Source organism: Rhinichthys klamathensis, unplaced genomic scaffold (assembly GCF_029890125.1).
Source record: "Rhinichthys klamathensis goyatoka isolate OS25496 unplaced genomic scaffold, OSU_Roscu_1.1 h1tg000004l_1, whole genome shotgun sequence".
Lineage (NCBI taxonomy): Eukaryota > Metazoa > Chordata > Actinopteri > Cypriniformes > Leuciscidae > Rhinichthys > Rhinichthys klamathensis.
The window spans coordinates 2,944,450-2,959,631 of record NW_026606557.1 but is presented as its reverse complement, the minus strand read 5'-3'; the positions used below and the strand labels follow the sequence as shown (position 1 = coordinate 2,959,631).

The following is a 15,182-nucleotide window of genomic DNA, read 5'->3' as shown; positions in this document are numbered from 1 at the left end:
GGTGGTTTGCTGTACACAGGTCGTGGCTCGAGGGTAACTCTCTCATTCTGCCATAATCTCACATGTAAGATTAATATCCACTGGTCCTTCCCTTTGAGAGTATGAGAGACAGATTTTCCTTATTTAAACTTCAGTAACAGCAGCATTAGGGTTTGGAAAAGATGCCTTGATCTTTTCAAACTAGAATTTACTGTGTTTTAGGGGTGTAACGGTACACTAATATGATGTTTCTGTCACAGTTCAGTATGTTTTCTGTATAGGTCGGTATAGAGACAGAGCGCATTTAGGCCACGCCCACACCTTGGGACAATCCAACCGTCTCCATTGATTTTGCATTGCGTGAAGCTGCTTCCTTGTCATTTTTGACTTATTACAAAAAACAAAATGTCTAAAAACTGCTATGTGACGGTGTGTACAGCAAACAAGCTAAAAAAAAACACAGAAATACGTTTTTATAAGCTGTCGACCCCAAAAAACAAGTGTTAAAGGACACAAAAGTGGATACAGGCAATTGAGAGGGAGCGCAACGTGTCATATTACTCTGAGAACTACGCTCACTCACTGGAGGGGAACGTAATCGGCGACAGGGATAGCTTAGCTTACAGAAATATAATATATAAAACTAAAATTTGGGCAACAAAATGTTTACTGCACACGTAGCAGGGATGGAAATTAACTTTTTTGTCCACCGGCCACTGTGGCTGGTGGATTTCAAAATCTACCAGCCACTCAATGTTTTTACCAGCCACTTTCTTGTTTTTAACCGACAATGTGTAACTGCATGTGAAAATGAATACTACAAGAATACTTAAGCAGTTTATTTAATCTCAAGTCTCAATAAAATACTGACATTTTCTCTTTCTCTCACCCTCGGCCTCATCCACCTAATCTGTCATTTATTTTTGTTTTGATGATAAATTGAGCCAGCCTCCAAAAGTAATTAACCTGTCCTGTGATTTTTTTTCTCTCTCACACAACACTCTCCAGACACGGATTTATGAGCTATAGTATGTTGGTTGCCTTTACATTAGAATAATATTTAATATAATCTAGATATGAAATGGAATAAATAGCATTCAATACAAAATGAATATGTCTCATATATTGAAATCAAGTTTTATGTGTCGCCCGTCGGTGTATGAATGAGTGAGTGAATGGGTGAATGTGAGGCAAATTGTAAAGCGCTTTGGTGGCCATTGGGTCTGTGAAAGCGCTATATAAATGCAGTCCATTTACCATTTACCATTTATGTGATAAAATATTTGCTTTGTTGTGCATTAGAACCACATCAGGCATTTAGTACAAAATAATTTATTGAAGCATCCAGAACACAACACAAAATCACCCGCATTTGGCTGGTGGCGGGTGCTAATTTCCATCCCTGACACGTAGTGTATTTTTAGTGCACACTGAGTGTCAGGATCCCACAATTTACCTAATCCTTCCAGCTGATGCTTCACGTCTTATTGCCTGTATCCACTTTTGTCTCATTAAACGCTGGTTTTCTGGGGTCGACATATAAAAACGTAGTTCTGGGGTTTGCTGTACCCACTGTCACATAGCAGCTTTAAGACATTGTTTTGTTTAAAATGTCATAAATGACAAGGAGGCAGCTTCACGCAATATAAAGTCAATGGAGAAGATAAAGATAAAGACAGTCCACTTCGTGTATACAGACAGGAGCCATCTTTGGAAAACAGTCTCGACTAATCAAACCAAGGACGACGTGCTAAGTGAGCTGAACTGTATGAAGTTCAGTGAACTTCTAAACTGTATGAATGGCGTTCGTGGTTTGATTAGACGTTTTCCAAAGATGGCTCCTGTCTGTATACACGAAGTGGACTGTCTTTATAAAATATCTTCTTATTAAACGGTCTGTACACTTACAAAGTTCTCAATGCTTCGTTTTGCATGTAGGGACTAGGGATGGGACGATTACCGGTTTCACGATAAACCACGATAAAATGTCCTGGCGGTTAGTATTATCGTTTAAAATTTAATTATCATAAAAACCGTGTTTTATTATCGTGATTTTGAAAACTCGCGGTAAATCCTGTCCAGCCAGAATCAGTCTGACGCAGGCGCGACGCGAGCAGGCGCGCAGATGCAATGTTGTTTTTTTGCGCGAGAAGACATGGCGGAAGGCAGTGACAGCGCACGGGAGATTTTTCAGCCATCCAAGAGGACAAAATCGGAGGTATGGTCGTATTTTGGCTATTACAAGAGTCCCGAGGGCAATTTAATCGAGGATGGGCACCCTGTCTGCAAATCTTGCAAGAGGAAAGTCGCTGCAAAAGGGGGAAACACGTCAAATCTGCTAAGTCATCTAACGTTACGTGACAACCACCCACTGAGTTAATTTGTACCTTAATAGCACAACTAACTTGGGCAAATAATTAGACAAACAATTATTGGAGATGAATTATTTCATTATCTCACTTGTAATTATTGCAAAGCTTCCGCGAAGAGAAAAGTTTTACAGCAAGTGGATTTGAGCCAAGACGAACGAACATATTCAAACTATTAAGGGTGACATTTAAGGGATATTGTATTCATTCATAGTAAACTTATTACAGTTTTATTTTTTACCACAGAAATAATTTCAGGGACATGAAATATTGAATTGTGATTAACTTAATGTTTTTAAATCTTGCCGGTTTATAAATCCATTATACAAGTTACAGTGTCCAAATCAATCGTAAAGTAAATGTGATCACTTCAACAATATTTTAGTAGTATTAATACTAAATTACTCTGATTTAATTTTCAATACAATCAAAACTGAGACGCAAGACATACACATTTGAATGAAACCAGAGATTGCGTCCACGGTGATCCGAGACATGGATGTGCGCTGTGTAGTGCGTTGCTATTTACAACAGTCATTATAAGTATTCCAGTAGTTTAGTCACCCTGACCCAACCAACATATTTTGTTCATTTAAAGTGTGTGTGTGTGCGTTTGTGGGTGTGAGTGTGTGTGAGAGAGAAAGCGATTTATTATTTATTAATAATAATAATATTCAGTCATACACACATCCATAAGTGTTATTATCATTATTAATGATAGGGTTTAATGACGGGTTCATTAAAACCTGCACTACCTCTCACTCTCAGGGCTCCATGTTAATGTTAATATAATGTTTATGCTTAAAAAAGTGCATATAGCTGCTAGCCTGCTAATTGTATTTTTTGTTTGTTGATTTTCAAATGTTCTCAGGGTGAGCATCAGTTCTTTTTGAACATTTCCATCTCATTTTAACAAAACCGTGATAATATTGATAATCGTGATAACTTTGGTCACTATAATCGTGATATGAAATTTTCATACCGTCCCATCCCTAGTAGGGACCCTCATTATGTAACTGTGTTAGTGTGGGGCTATTTTGACCCTTGTTAGTGGTATTAACTAGCGATTTCTTTTTACTTATTATATGCCCCCATTACTAGCGTTATACGCTAAACAGTTTTTAGAGATAAAACTCTTTACATTCGATTATCATGAAAACAAATCTCAGAGAACGGTTGACTAGGTACCAATGTTTTATTAGACCAAAGGTTCATTTTGCGCCGGAGTTCTCCTTTAAGAGCAGAAAGTTGCTGAAAGGTGCATTTCGCTCTATAGGCGCGAAACCATTTTTAAACGAACCATTTCGAAAAAAAGAACCAATTCAAATCGAAAACAAATAGCCTACTCTGATAATGTAATCAAATGAAAGGTGCATTTCGCTCTATAGGTTCACTATACTGCGGAGATGACAAGTCAGCAACGTCAACTTCATATTTGCAGCCAACTGACTCAGAAAACACTAGTTTAACAATAAACAATTAAAATGTCTTGCTATTTCTTCCCGACACATTCATAATCATTAGGCTACTTTTGCCAGTGCTTTGCTCCAAGCTTTATGTGCGCTTGAGCGCGAGGCATATATTACGCCCCCCAGTGGCTGTAAAAAAAGTCAACAAACTTCAAAAGTCAAGGCAATATGTAAAGTAATCTTGTTAAAACGGATTTCATAAAATTGGTATCAAAAAAAGTATCGTTCAGGAACCGGTATCGAAGTCAAGGTATCGAAAATTTTTGAACGATACCAAGCCCTACTAGCCACATCCCCTTTGACTGTAATGTACACCTGAACTCCTCAGTACACAGAGTCAAATGACATTATAATATTTTATTATATGTCATCGACCCACAAACAGATATGTGTCTTGACACTTTGACACCAATCTATCTCCAAAAACTGCTAGACATTAATACTTCTCCGGTTGCTAATATTTCTTTCATGAAAAACTGTTGACACACAACGTGTTAAACTGTTGGTATCCATTTTTCCTTGGTTACAGGTATGAGATACTAAAACATTGCTATGGTTATCACCTAGCCTATTTCAATTACTAGAATGAACCCTGCAACACGCAAAATGTCAATTTAGGAGATTATTTCCCGTATTTCAATATGGTTGTCAATCACAAACATTTGTACAAATTTTAAACAACCTATCTTAAACGTACAGCCAATTCACTGGGGTTAATTCTCTCGATAAAGGGCACAACAGTTCATAGATTGCAGGGTGTGAAAGTAAAACTGTCCGACTCTCAGCTACAACACACAATTGAAAGGAGGTCAAAGGTTTAATTGTTAATAATAAATGGTGGCTCATTTGAGAGACGGTTTCAGACATACAGAACCTGACAGCCTTGAGCAAGAGTGCACTACATTACTTATTTCTTGAGTTTGAGAGTAAATCAATAACAACGCTGCGTCATGTGCTCCGAAAATAAAAAATTAAAGGCTGAAGCGTCGACGCATCACCTGAGACTAAGCAAGAGCAAAAGATGGCAGGGTTTCCGCTCAGTGACTACAAAGGTTAAGAGGGGTTGAGAGATCCTTACTGCGGCCAGTGCTCCTGCTCCTCTGATGAGTGACAAGCGGTGGGCAGCAGCACAAATACCACCCCGTTTGTTCTTCTTATCTGAGTCATGAATTTATATCATGACTTGGCAAGCAGCACGAATTATTCAACTGCTTCCCAGGCCAATAAACACCAAGCTGTCAGCTCTTATTTCGTCTCTCTTGCATAATGAAGTGATGTTCGCTCACACAGAAGTGGAGATGACCCAATTGGACGGGGTGTTTTCTTCTCGATTTGGCGTACGTGTGGACAGATTCAGATGGAGTTTTAGACGGACACTTGAAGACAAAACTCGTAGAGTTAGCTAGTGCCTTTTGGGATGACACTATCATCTAATAAACAAGTACTTGATTATTTGAATAGTAGGGCCCTATGATTTCCACGATGCGGAAAACGTGGACGGAATCGTGGAATCCAGTCATAAAAACGGAATTCATTGTATAACGCGGAGTTTGTCAAATTTTTGATGAATAAATAAAAAGCAGGTCAGTACACTTAGTCAAATCACCATATAGACTAGTGTCTGTGAATATTAAACTGCAAAAAATACTATTTAAATATGAATCCTGCATGTTCTGCGTGTCTCTGTGTGTGTGAATGAATGGTTTCATTTACCACACACACAGAAGCACGCGTGAAATATATATTACTGTTGTACAGTAGAATTTAGCTACGTCTCAACGTAGTAATAATAATACTAACACTAATAATAAATTATTATTAAAACTTTAAGGAATAAATCAAATAGTTTCTTCCATGTTTTATTTTTAACAGTAAAGCTCTGTTGTGCAGCACTTTTGACAAAGTCATTAATATGGCTGAAAGATAAATTAAATTAATGTTGTATGCCTTCATTTGATTGCCAGACAAATTTAAATACACATCACATTTAAAAAAAAACCATAAAAATTAAAAAGAAAAATGTGATTATTACAATTTTATTAAACCATTAAAATTGAATCCAGAAAACTTAAAACGGAAAACAAAGAATTTGGTTATAAAAAAAAAAAGAATTTGAGGGGGGAAAAAAACAAACATATTTCATAGGGCCCTAAACATGTAATTTTTATTAAACTTTTAACAAATTGATGTGAAATTGTATAAGTTTCATGATTTCAATTAATTAGACATGCTTTTTGGGTACTAACATTTAAATTTAACCATTAAAATGGGAGTCCGAAAAAAAACTAAAAATTTGGAGAGAAAAAAATAAAACAGATTTCATAATGCCCAAGAATAGTCTGGTCAAATTGGTTTCATTTTAACCCAACCAGCATTTATTTTAGCTTTAAAAAACCCATTAAACCAAAACTGGAGCTCCGTGGCTTCTGTTAGCTTTCAGGTCATTCACATCAAGTTTTAGGTAACATTCACATCTAAACCTCAAAGTCTTTCTCTTCCAGGAAGATGGGGAAATATATGTGTATATACATATACACATTTATATAAATATCAAATGCTCTCTAGACTGAGAATGTCTCTCTCTCTGGTGCACGTGTAATCTCACATGACCCAGATCAATCATGTGTTACTGTAGGTGAGGGGACGGAGCATCACTGCAGTCCGGGACGCATCAGAGCCAACCCAGGCTCACTGAATGTGCCGGTTGCAAAACAATGGCTCCGAGACCACCTGAACGAGGTGGTCTCGGCCCGATTGGAATCGAACTATGCAGCGGAATAATAATTCATAACAGGAATTATTCCACCACATCCCAAAGATGCTCTATTGGGTTGAGATCTGGTGACTGTGGGGGCCATTTTAGTACAGTGAACTCATTGTCATGTTCAAGAAACCAGTTTGAAATGATTCGAGCTTTGTGACATGGTGCATTATCCTGCTGGAAGTAGCCATCAGGCGATGGGTACATGGTGGCCATAAAGGGATGGACATGGTCAGAAACAATGCTCAGGTAGGCCGTGGCATTTAAACGATGCCCAATTGGCACTAAGGGGCCTAAAGTGTGCCAAGTAAACATCCCCCACACCATTACACCACCACCACCAGCCTGCACAGTGGTAACAAGGAATGATGGATCCATGTTCTCATTCTCTTAACGCCAAATTCTGACTCTACCATCTGAATGTCTCAACAGAAATCGAGACTCATCAGACCAGGCAACATTTTTCCAGTCTTCAACTGTCCAATTTTGGTGAGCTCTTGCAAATTGTAGCCTCTTTTTCCTATTTGTAGTGGAGATGAGTGGTACCCGGTGGGGTCTTCTGCTGTTGTAGCCCATCCGCCTCAAGGTTGTGCGTGTTGTGGCTTCACAAATGCTTTGCTGCATTCTTCAGTTGTAACGAGTGGATATTTCAAAGTTGCTCTTCTATCAGCTTGAATCAGTCGGCCCATTCTCCTCTGACCTCTAGCATCAACAAGGCATTTTCACCCACAGGACTGCCGCATACTGGATGTTTTTCCCTTTTCACACCATTCTTTGTAAACCCTAGAAATGGTTGTGCGTGAAAATCCCAGTAACTGATCAGATTGTGAAATACTCAGACCGGCCCGTCTGGCACCAACAACCATGCCACGCTCAAAATTACTTAAATTACCTTTCTTTCCCATTCTGACATTCAGTTTGGAGTTCAGGAGATTGTCTTGACCAGGACCACACCCCTAAATGCATTGAAGCAACTGCCATGTGATTGGTTGATTAGATAATTGCATTAATGAGAAATTGAACAGGTGTTCCTAGTAAACCTTTAGGTGAGTGTATATAATATCATAATATAAGAGGACAGCTTCACTCACAGAGGCACATGTGACTTGCATGAACACATTTTGGTACACTTTAAAATGTTGCCAAGAAGAAAATCCAACATTTTAACGAATATGTACGTATCATGACATTTCGTAAATGAAATGTCCAGTGAGTGGCTAAATATAGTGGCCAAAAATGCTCTATCACATTGAAAATGTACCAACTAAACTACGCCTAACCAATAGTGTTAACAAAAGCAAACGTGAGTCAAAAACGCATTTTTCCAACGAGCCTATATGTTGGTCAGGACTGATGAGTGTTTAAACTACACATGCGATGTGATCTTATGATGATGATCTGGGATTAACAGTGTGTGTTTGGAAAGGAACGACACACAGGTCTACACTCACTGGCTGACTGTCAGTGCGCTAAAAATAAAGTGCTGTGTGGGTGAACTTCAGCATGCTAAAAGGACGTGTACAATACAACATTTGCAAGATTATAAGGATTACAACTCTAAATACAATCTCTGCCACAACGTCGCTGCTAAAACCATCAAAGCACAACTTTTGTAATAAATTCACTACCTTCGACAATAAACCTAGCTTAGCTTACACCAATTTAGCCTATTTATTTGTCGGCTATATCTATTAATTACACTTTTGAAAAGTTGCACTTCTCTCCATTTATTGGTAAGAAACACATCTGACTGTCTTCTCATGCACTTTATCCTAAACCAGCCTGATTAAAAATTGTCCTTAAGACAGACTCGTCAACTTTTCGTTCCAACCCACTGAGCCTTTGATTTTGAAAATGTGTAGATTTGCATGTAGACTTAGGCCTAGTCTGAATCACTCAACTGTGTGTAAAGGATTAGCGCTTTCATTTACTAAAATGACTGGTTTAAGCACTGCTGCTAGATTGCTCATAGTGTTATTGAATAATAATGACAGTATGACACTGCAAACTGCCCAACTGAAAATAAACAATGATGATTAAGTCACATTTTGTGTGTAAGGTATAATCTTTTTTGACAACACCTCTGAAAGTGCGAGAACAGGGCGTTTCGAGACAGGCTTGGGCTTCTCGACTCTAAAGTCTGTTGCTGGGAATTTGTGTCAGAAGACCGAGTTGAAACAAAGTCAAACACAATACAAATAGCACTCCTTCCAGATTTAGCTCATCTGCATAGAAAAAAACATAAATGTGAAGATGAAGCCACCGTGAGAAATGAAAGACACTCACACTCCACACGGACGACCACAGGAAAAAAAGGCTAATAAGGCAAAGCTAAACACAAAGACAGGCATAAGGAACATTTATCAGTGCATCGAACTGACAATGAAAATTCAATGCACTAATAATTACAAAATGTAATAATCAATTATCCATCTTAGTTTGAACGTAAGAGAAAGCACACCCATTTGTAACTTTAAATTTGTAACTTTGTCAGCCACTTCCAGTTACTTTTAGCTATACAAAAACAGTCCATTATGGTGATTGTCAATGCAAACTAGTATTTATAATCACATTATCTATTATCATAAACACACTGATTTGTAGTGCAAATTGTTTTACTGTTGCCTTCTGGTTGTTTACCTATAGCGACTCATGAACGGGACGAATGAGCTGGATAACACAATAATACAGTCCAATGTCCAGAAACACTATATTTGATGAATCATACAAAAATGATCAAACTGAATCAATACCAAGTTCAAATTTCAAAATTCAAAAGAATCATAATCGAAGACAATCCCCGTCAGAGTAAACATTTACACCCTAAGACTGCTGGTCAAGCCTGAACCATCAATACAAATATAATCACAAAACCAAAGCAGTGAAGAGACTCCATCTGGGACACATTTATTAGTCCGCGCAGACTTCATCTTCATCATCTTCATCAGTGCTTCCTAATTAACTGCATCAGTTGTTTACTGAGAGACACATGGCCTTGAAAGTGGTCTTAAAAATAAAACCCATCACATGACGATGGTTCATTCAAACATGATTATAAAGTGCTTGTAATTCCCAAGTCATCTTTCTAAAAGACCTTCTACCCAAGTAAATGATTCACCACAGATAAGAGCGTCATGCATGGGTTTATACTTGGCCTTACTGTAACTCACACTACCTGTAATAAGGAAGTAGAGGCCTAACAATATTTTTCCAAACGAGAAATACTGTGTTTTAAATTATGGCTGGCACTTCTGGTTTGTGAAGCATCCGCTCAAAGGGACACAAACAAATTTCAAATAATAAGGTTGCACTACAAATAATCCTGACTGAATGAGCTGTAAATGTGATTTTGCCCGTCAGGTAAATATGTTTGGTATTTCTATGTGACAAGAATATCTATTACGACGAGCTCCTTCAGTCTGATGGGAAAAGACAATATAGAAAAGACATTGTGTACTACTTTCCCGATTTAATGAACATGAATAATTTGCTAGAATTAACTAAGAATCTCTTGTTTTTCTCCTCAAATCCTCACTCCTTTTTTCAAATGGGTGCTTTAAATGCAATTTTCTTTCCTTTTTCACTGCTATTCCTCTCAGCAGTGTTTACTGGAATGTTTCTAAAGAATTATATAATAAAATACCCATCAATGTCCCAGATAATGACCCAACACTTGTATCTTACATAATATATAGACTTACATACACTGTAAAAAAAAACTTAAAAAGTAAGCTGGTTGACTTAAAACTTTGAGCTCATTGAAATAAAAAAAAAGTAAGTTAATACAATTAAGGAGATTGGTTTAATCAACAGAAACTCAAAATATTCTGTTATCTGAACCACGTAAATGATCTAAGTTGATTTGAAGAAAGAAAAAATGTTGTGATAAATCATAAAAAGTAGTTTTTTTACAGTGCATATTACTACGATAATATTTAACAAGTCTGTAATATTGCTGCGGAAAGACTCATTTGAGCATTTGGGTTTATTCATGGTCTGCTGACAGTAATTTGTTAATAACTTTTATACTTTGTTTCCTTTTGATGTTCAGTGGTTAAGGGGTGATGAGACAAAAGTCACTGTAACCAGTTTTTGCAGTTTCTTGTCAGTATCTGATTCCTGCAAAGCATCATGGGGGGAAGAAAGGGGGATACCTCACCTAGTGAAACCACCAGACCCATTTAAGAGAACAAATTGAGTTTCTGTAGCTCAATCAGCAGAGCATGGTGCTAACAATGCCAATGTCATGGGTTCATCTCCCAGGGAATACATGAACAAACGAACTCCATAGCTTCAATGCAGTGTGCGTTGCCTCGGATAAAGGCGTCTGCCAAAGGCATAAATGTAAATGTAGAGCATGTCAGGCCCTTTTTTTTTTTTTTACATCAGCACCAATCAAGTTTTAGATGAGCGTAACACTCACCACATCTGCTTGCAAACCTCACACACTGACATTACAGGGATGCACCGAAATTTTGGCTACAATTGGCGAAATCAGCGGCAGATGGCACGTTTTGACTGTTTTCGGTTTCTATTCGTGCACACAACTACACCAGTTAAACATGTCAGCTGTGTGGACACTAGATCTTGATTGATTGACATTATTCGTTTCTCCATTTTAATCGGTAATGACATGGTTTCTTAAATCTAAAATCTTTTAATCTGTGCTGTTTTCTGTTGATGAGTGAGCAAAACTTCACCAAACATTTGTAGCGCACCCGCCATCCAATGAATCGCAAAAGCTTTGTTACTTTTAATATGAAGCAAAGTCTCAACTTTAATATTCTGTCGATTTTATTACGAATTTCAAACAATAAATGTTGTTTAGGCGCTTTTTAATACGGCGTGACACAGATCACTGTTCAAGTGGCAGCGCAGATCATCTCTTCCTCTTTACTACTAGTTACGGCACCAAACAAACATGGATGAACACCAGAAGGTATGTTTATAGATATGTTAAAACTTACGGAAATGAATCCTGATTCCTGTCACGTGTCATAATCGCTCAATCGGTGTTTCAACCGGGGAAAGATGTCAACAAAACAGCTTGTAGGCTATAATGTCACTTAATCATAGATTCACCTCAGGAAAGCCAGTCAATGTCAATAAACTCAGTCAGCTAGAAAAAAATAACTCTAGAGAAGCACGTTTAGCACTGTATTACATATTCATTCTATTTATACTTAACCTGTTAGTGATATCTTCATTATTTAATGTATGTTTGAATAAATCTGTCATGAAATCAAGTTAATACTGTTTATTGTCATTTAAATGTTTATATTTCACCAAAAAAAAGTGAATTAGAAAGAATTCTATTATTAAAAAGTTGATATAAAACTACTTTATGTACAATTTAAATGTTCGTACAACTATTTTAGCTATTTGAGTGTTGTTCATCAAATAAGTTTGATTAATTAATTGATTATTAATTTATTTATTTTTGGTTTTGGCCCAAGTGCATCCTGAAAGCCCATAATTTTCATTTCGGTGCATCAGTGCATCCCTAATATATCAGGATGATCCAGAAGGCCAACACAAAGGTTTACAATCTGTTACACAATGCTGAGTACTGACTCATTGAAGTGCTCATACGTCTAAAAGCAGGAATCATTTACCGTATGAGCAAGATCAGTCATTAACCCACGAATTTCCAGTTCCAAGACAATGGCCGTATTGGATTAGCGTTGAATTACCAGTTTATCTGCTGGTAGTTTTGATCAATGGTCAAGGTGGTTTGTTTACAGACAGGTCAGCTGTCAACTCACCTAATGACACCATAACAAAAGACTAACATGGTATTAAAATGGTTTGGGACATGTCCCATGATAGTACTGTGTTAGCATAGATTTAATAAGTACAATGCCACAATAAGTAGAACAAATGAGAAAGTAATCTAACGTAATAGAAGCTAAATATCCCCCACAATCTATTTTATGCATATTTATAATATTATTAGTTTTTACAAAGGCCCTTTAGACATTAAACTATATAGCTGCCATTTAAATTTTAGGATGGGAGTCCCTGGCATCTACAACATTGATAAGCCCTGCTTTGGAGTACCATGTAAATAAGGTCTATACACACCCAATACAACTTTCATAAATGATAACATGATCAAACACACATTACAACGTGCTCGACATCTTACCTGCGTGTGTTTTTGAGACTGGAGCAGCTTGTGTGAGTGTGGCAAATCCCAGTAAACACACACCTGCACGAAGAGCCTCCATCCTCACCACTGCAGCTAATCCACTAGCTCAACTACCAATAAACAGCTATTACATCTAAATAAATAACACGAAGGACGCCTGAATTGGCTCATCTATGTCTATGTACATCTATATTGTCATGTCCGCCGTGTCAAAGACTCATGTTGTGCGATATTAGTCATATGTCGTGTTATGAGCGTTAGCTAACACGACAGTGCTGTGATGTTCATCGAGCTAAGCTAATGCTAACCGCTACCGGCGTCTTATTTACGATTAATTCTCATCGTTTGAAACCGCTCGTTCGTTTACTACCTCTCTAGGACGATTAAATGCGATGATGTGTCTTTTTCCTGCATTGTAAGACTCCCGGGTTCGTGGAAAAATCAAAGGCGCAGTAAACACAGTGGTCCAGCATCACTTTTCCGCACGAGCGCCATGTCTCGTGACGTCACGCGCCGCCCCCCGCGTCACGCACGCACGCCGCACGCGAGGGCGTTGGTGACAGAAACTGACAGCGTTCAGAATGATGACACACAGTCTGGCCATGTCATTGTCACTGAGATGAGATGAGATGAGAAACACTAAACAAACAAACAAAAATGTGTTGACCATGATGAGCAACGCAAAACCTGTTTTAGGAGGAAACCGTGAAACTGTCATAACATGCTGTAGGCTATACTGAACAATTTCAGAAGGATTACTGATTTGTTTTAGCACATAAGCCTCTTATTCATCCATATCTATATAGGAGATAATAATTATTTGATGTATTACAAATCCCATAGCCTACTTTCCTAAACACTTTTTAACCCCCATTGCATTTCAAAAATTGTCTTGATGAGGTCACAGCGCAATGACAAAAGGCTGATTTTGAAGTAATTTGATCAAATGTGAATGATCCTGATGAATGTAATAAGAGTCATTGTAAATATTATATATTTTGGGACTTATTGGTTAAGGTGATTGAATCAATAGCTTGATGTTTGGCACTAAGTTAGGCGAAACTAAACACATATCAGCACAAACACCTCACTGTCCATCACACTGATGCAGGGGTGAGGATTTTGGGCTTGTTTTGCAGCCTCAAGACCATGAATTCCTCTGTAAACCAAAGTATTCTAGAGTCAAATGTGAGGTCGTGAGACAGGACAATGATGGCTGAAAAAGACCAGAATCAAAGTTTTGCAGTGACCCAGTCAAAGTCCAGAGACCGTAAGAAAGCTGTGCATAAACAGATGCCCACAAACCTCAACGAACCGAAGCAACGTTGTAAAGAAGACAAGACAAAATTCATTGTGGGAGACTGATGAAAATGATCATTCAGGTTATTTCTGTTAAAGGTGGTTCTAAGCAATTTAATCACAGGGTGTAGTTTGTCACACATGGTCTCTCAATTTTTGCTTTATTTTTGTTAAATAAATAATGACATGGTTTAATATGCCATGTGTTGTTGTTCACCTGAGGTCCTCATTTCAAGAGCTAACGACCAGGGGCCGTATTCACAAAATCTTACCACTAAGAGTTCTTATAAGTTCTTAGAGTTTTCTCTTAAAACTGGTTCACAAAGCTGCCGAGACCAACTTTTACTAAGGAACAGAGAGAAGTCTTAAAGCCCCCCTGCAGTCAATAATTGTATCCCTTAAAACTCATCTCTGATCACCAAAATTACATATCTAAATGTTTTTTCCTTTTCCTTCGCCATGCCTTATAGCGTGAACGTAACTCTACACCCTTGCCTCATTTAGTACAAGGTTCTATGAATATACAAATGAGCCCCGCCTCCACTCACTCATACCAGGGCTGCGTTCATCCCCGACAAAACGTTGCACAACGTTTTTTAAACAGAAACGGTGATGCGTTGAACACACTGTTCTGATGACGCAAGAGTTGCAACTATGGCAGCTGAGAAGGCCAATCTTTGTGTTCTTTGTGAAGAATTTTCGGAGCATGATGAAGTCGATATAAATATGTTTTTACAAAATATGCCCGATGTTACAGTTACTGCACTTGCCGCCCAGAACACAAGAGAACATCCCAATCGAGTGAAGGTATTTGTGGAAACTGAAATGGAAGCACACAATTAAAACACATCTATTTAGCCTCACATAGGCTACTGACTTTATTTGTAGTTCATACTGTTTTAATACCCTGTATTTTCTTTCTCATTTTTAGGAAAAGCACTTAATTACCATTGTTTATTTCTATACCAAATGTCATACACTTGCAATGAAGCCAAAAATATAAACAACTACATCATTATGTTGATATCCTATACTTTACTATAAAACTTACGACAAACATGTCTTTTAATATCCTCAGTTGTTGCGTATACCGAGCTACATCGAACACATTTGTAAATTACTTTCCTTGAACCTATTGTGCGAGTTCACTTTCG

At 37.8% G+C, this 15,182-nt stretch overlaps 1 protein-coding gene across 2 annotated transcripts in view; it reads right to left on the bottom strand.

The window, feature by feature from the left end:
• Nucleotides 1-13,247, bottom strand: part of lmtk2 (lemur tyrosine kinase 2) — a 40,218-nt gene extending 26,971 nt beyond the window's left edge. For both annotated transcript variants that reach the window (XM_056251471.1, XM_056251481.1), the window contains exon 1: nucleotides 12,727-13,247. In XM_056251471.1, the coding sequence (XP_056107446.1) occupies nucleotides 12,727-12,808 (82 nt within the window). In that variant the 5' untranslated portion in view covers nucleotides 12,809-13,247. The remainder of the gene's footprint in view (nucleotides 1-12,726) is intronic.
• Nucleotides 13,248-15,182: the final 1,935 nt, after the last annotated feature.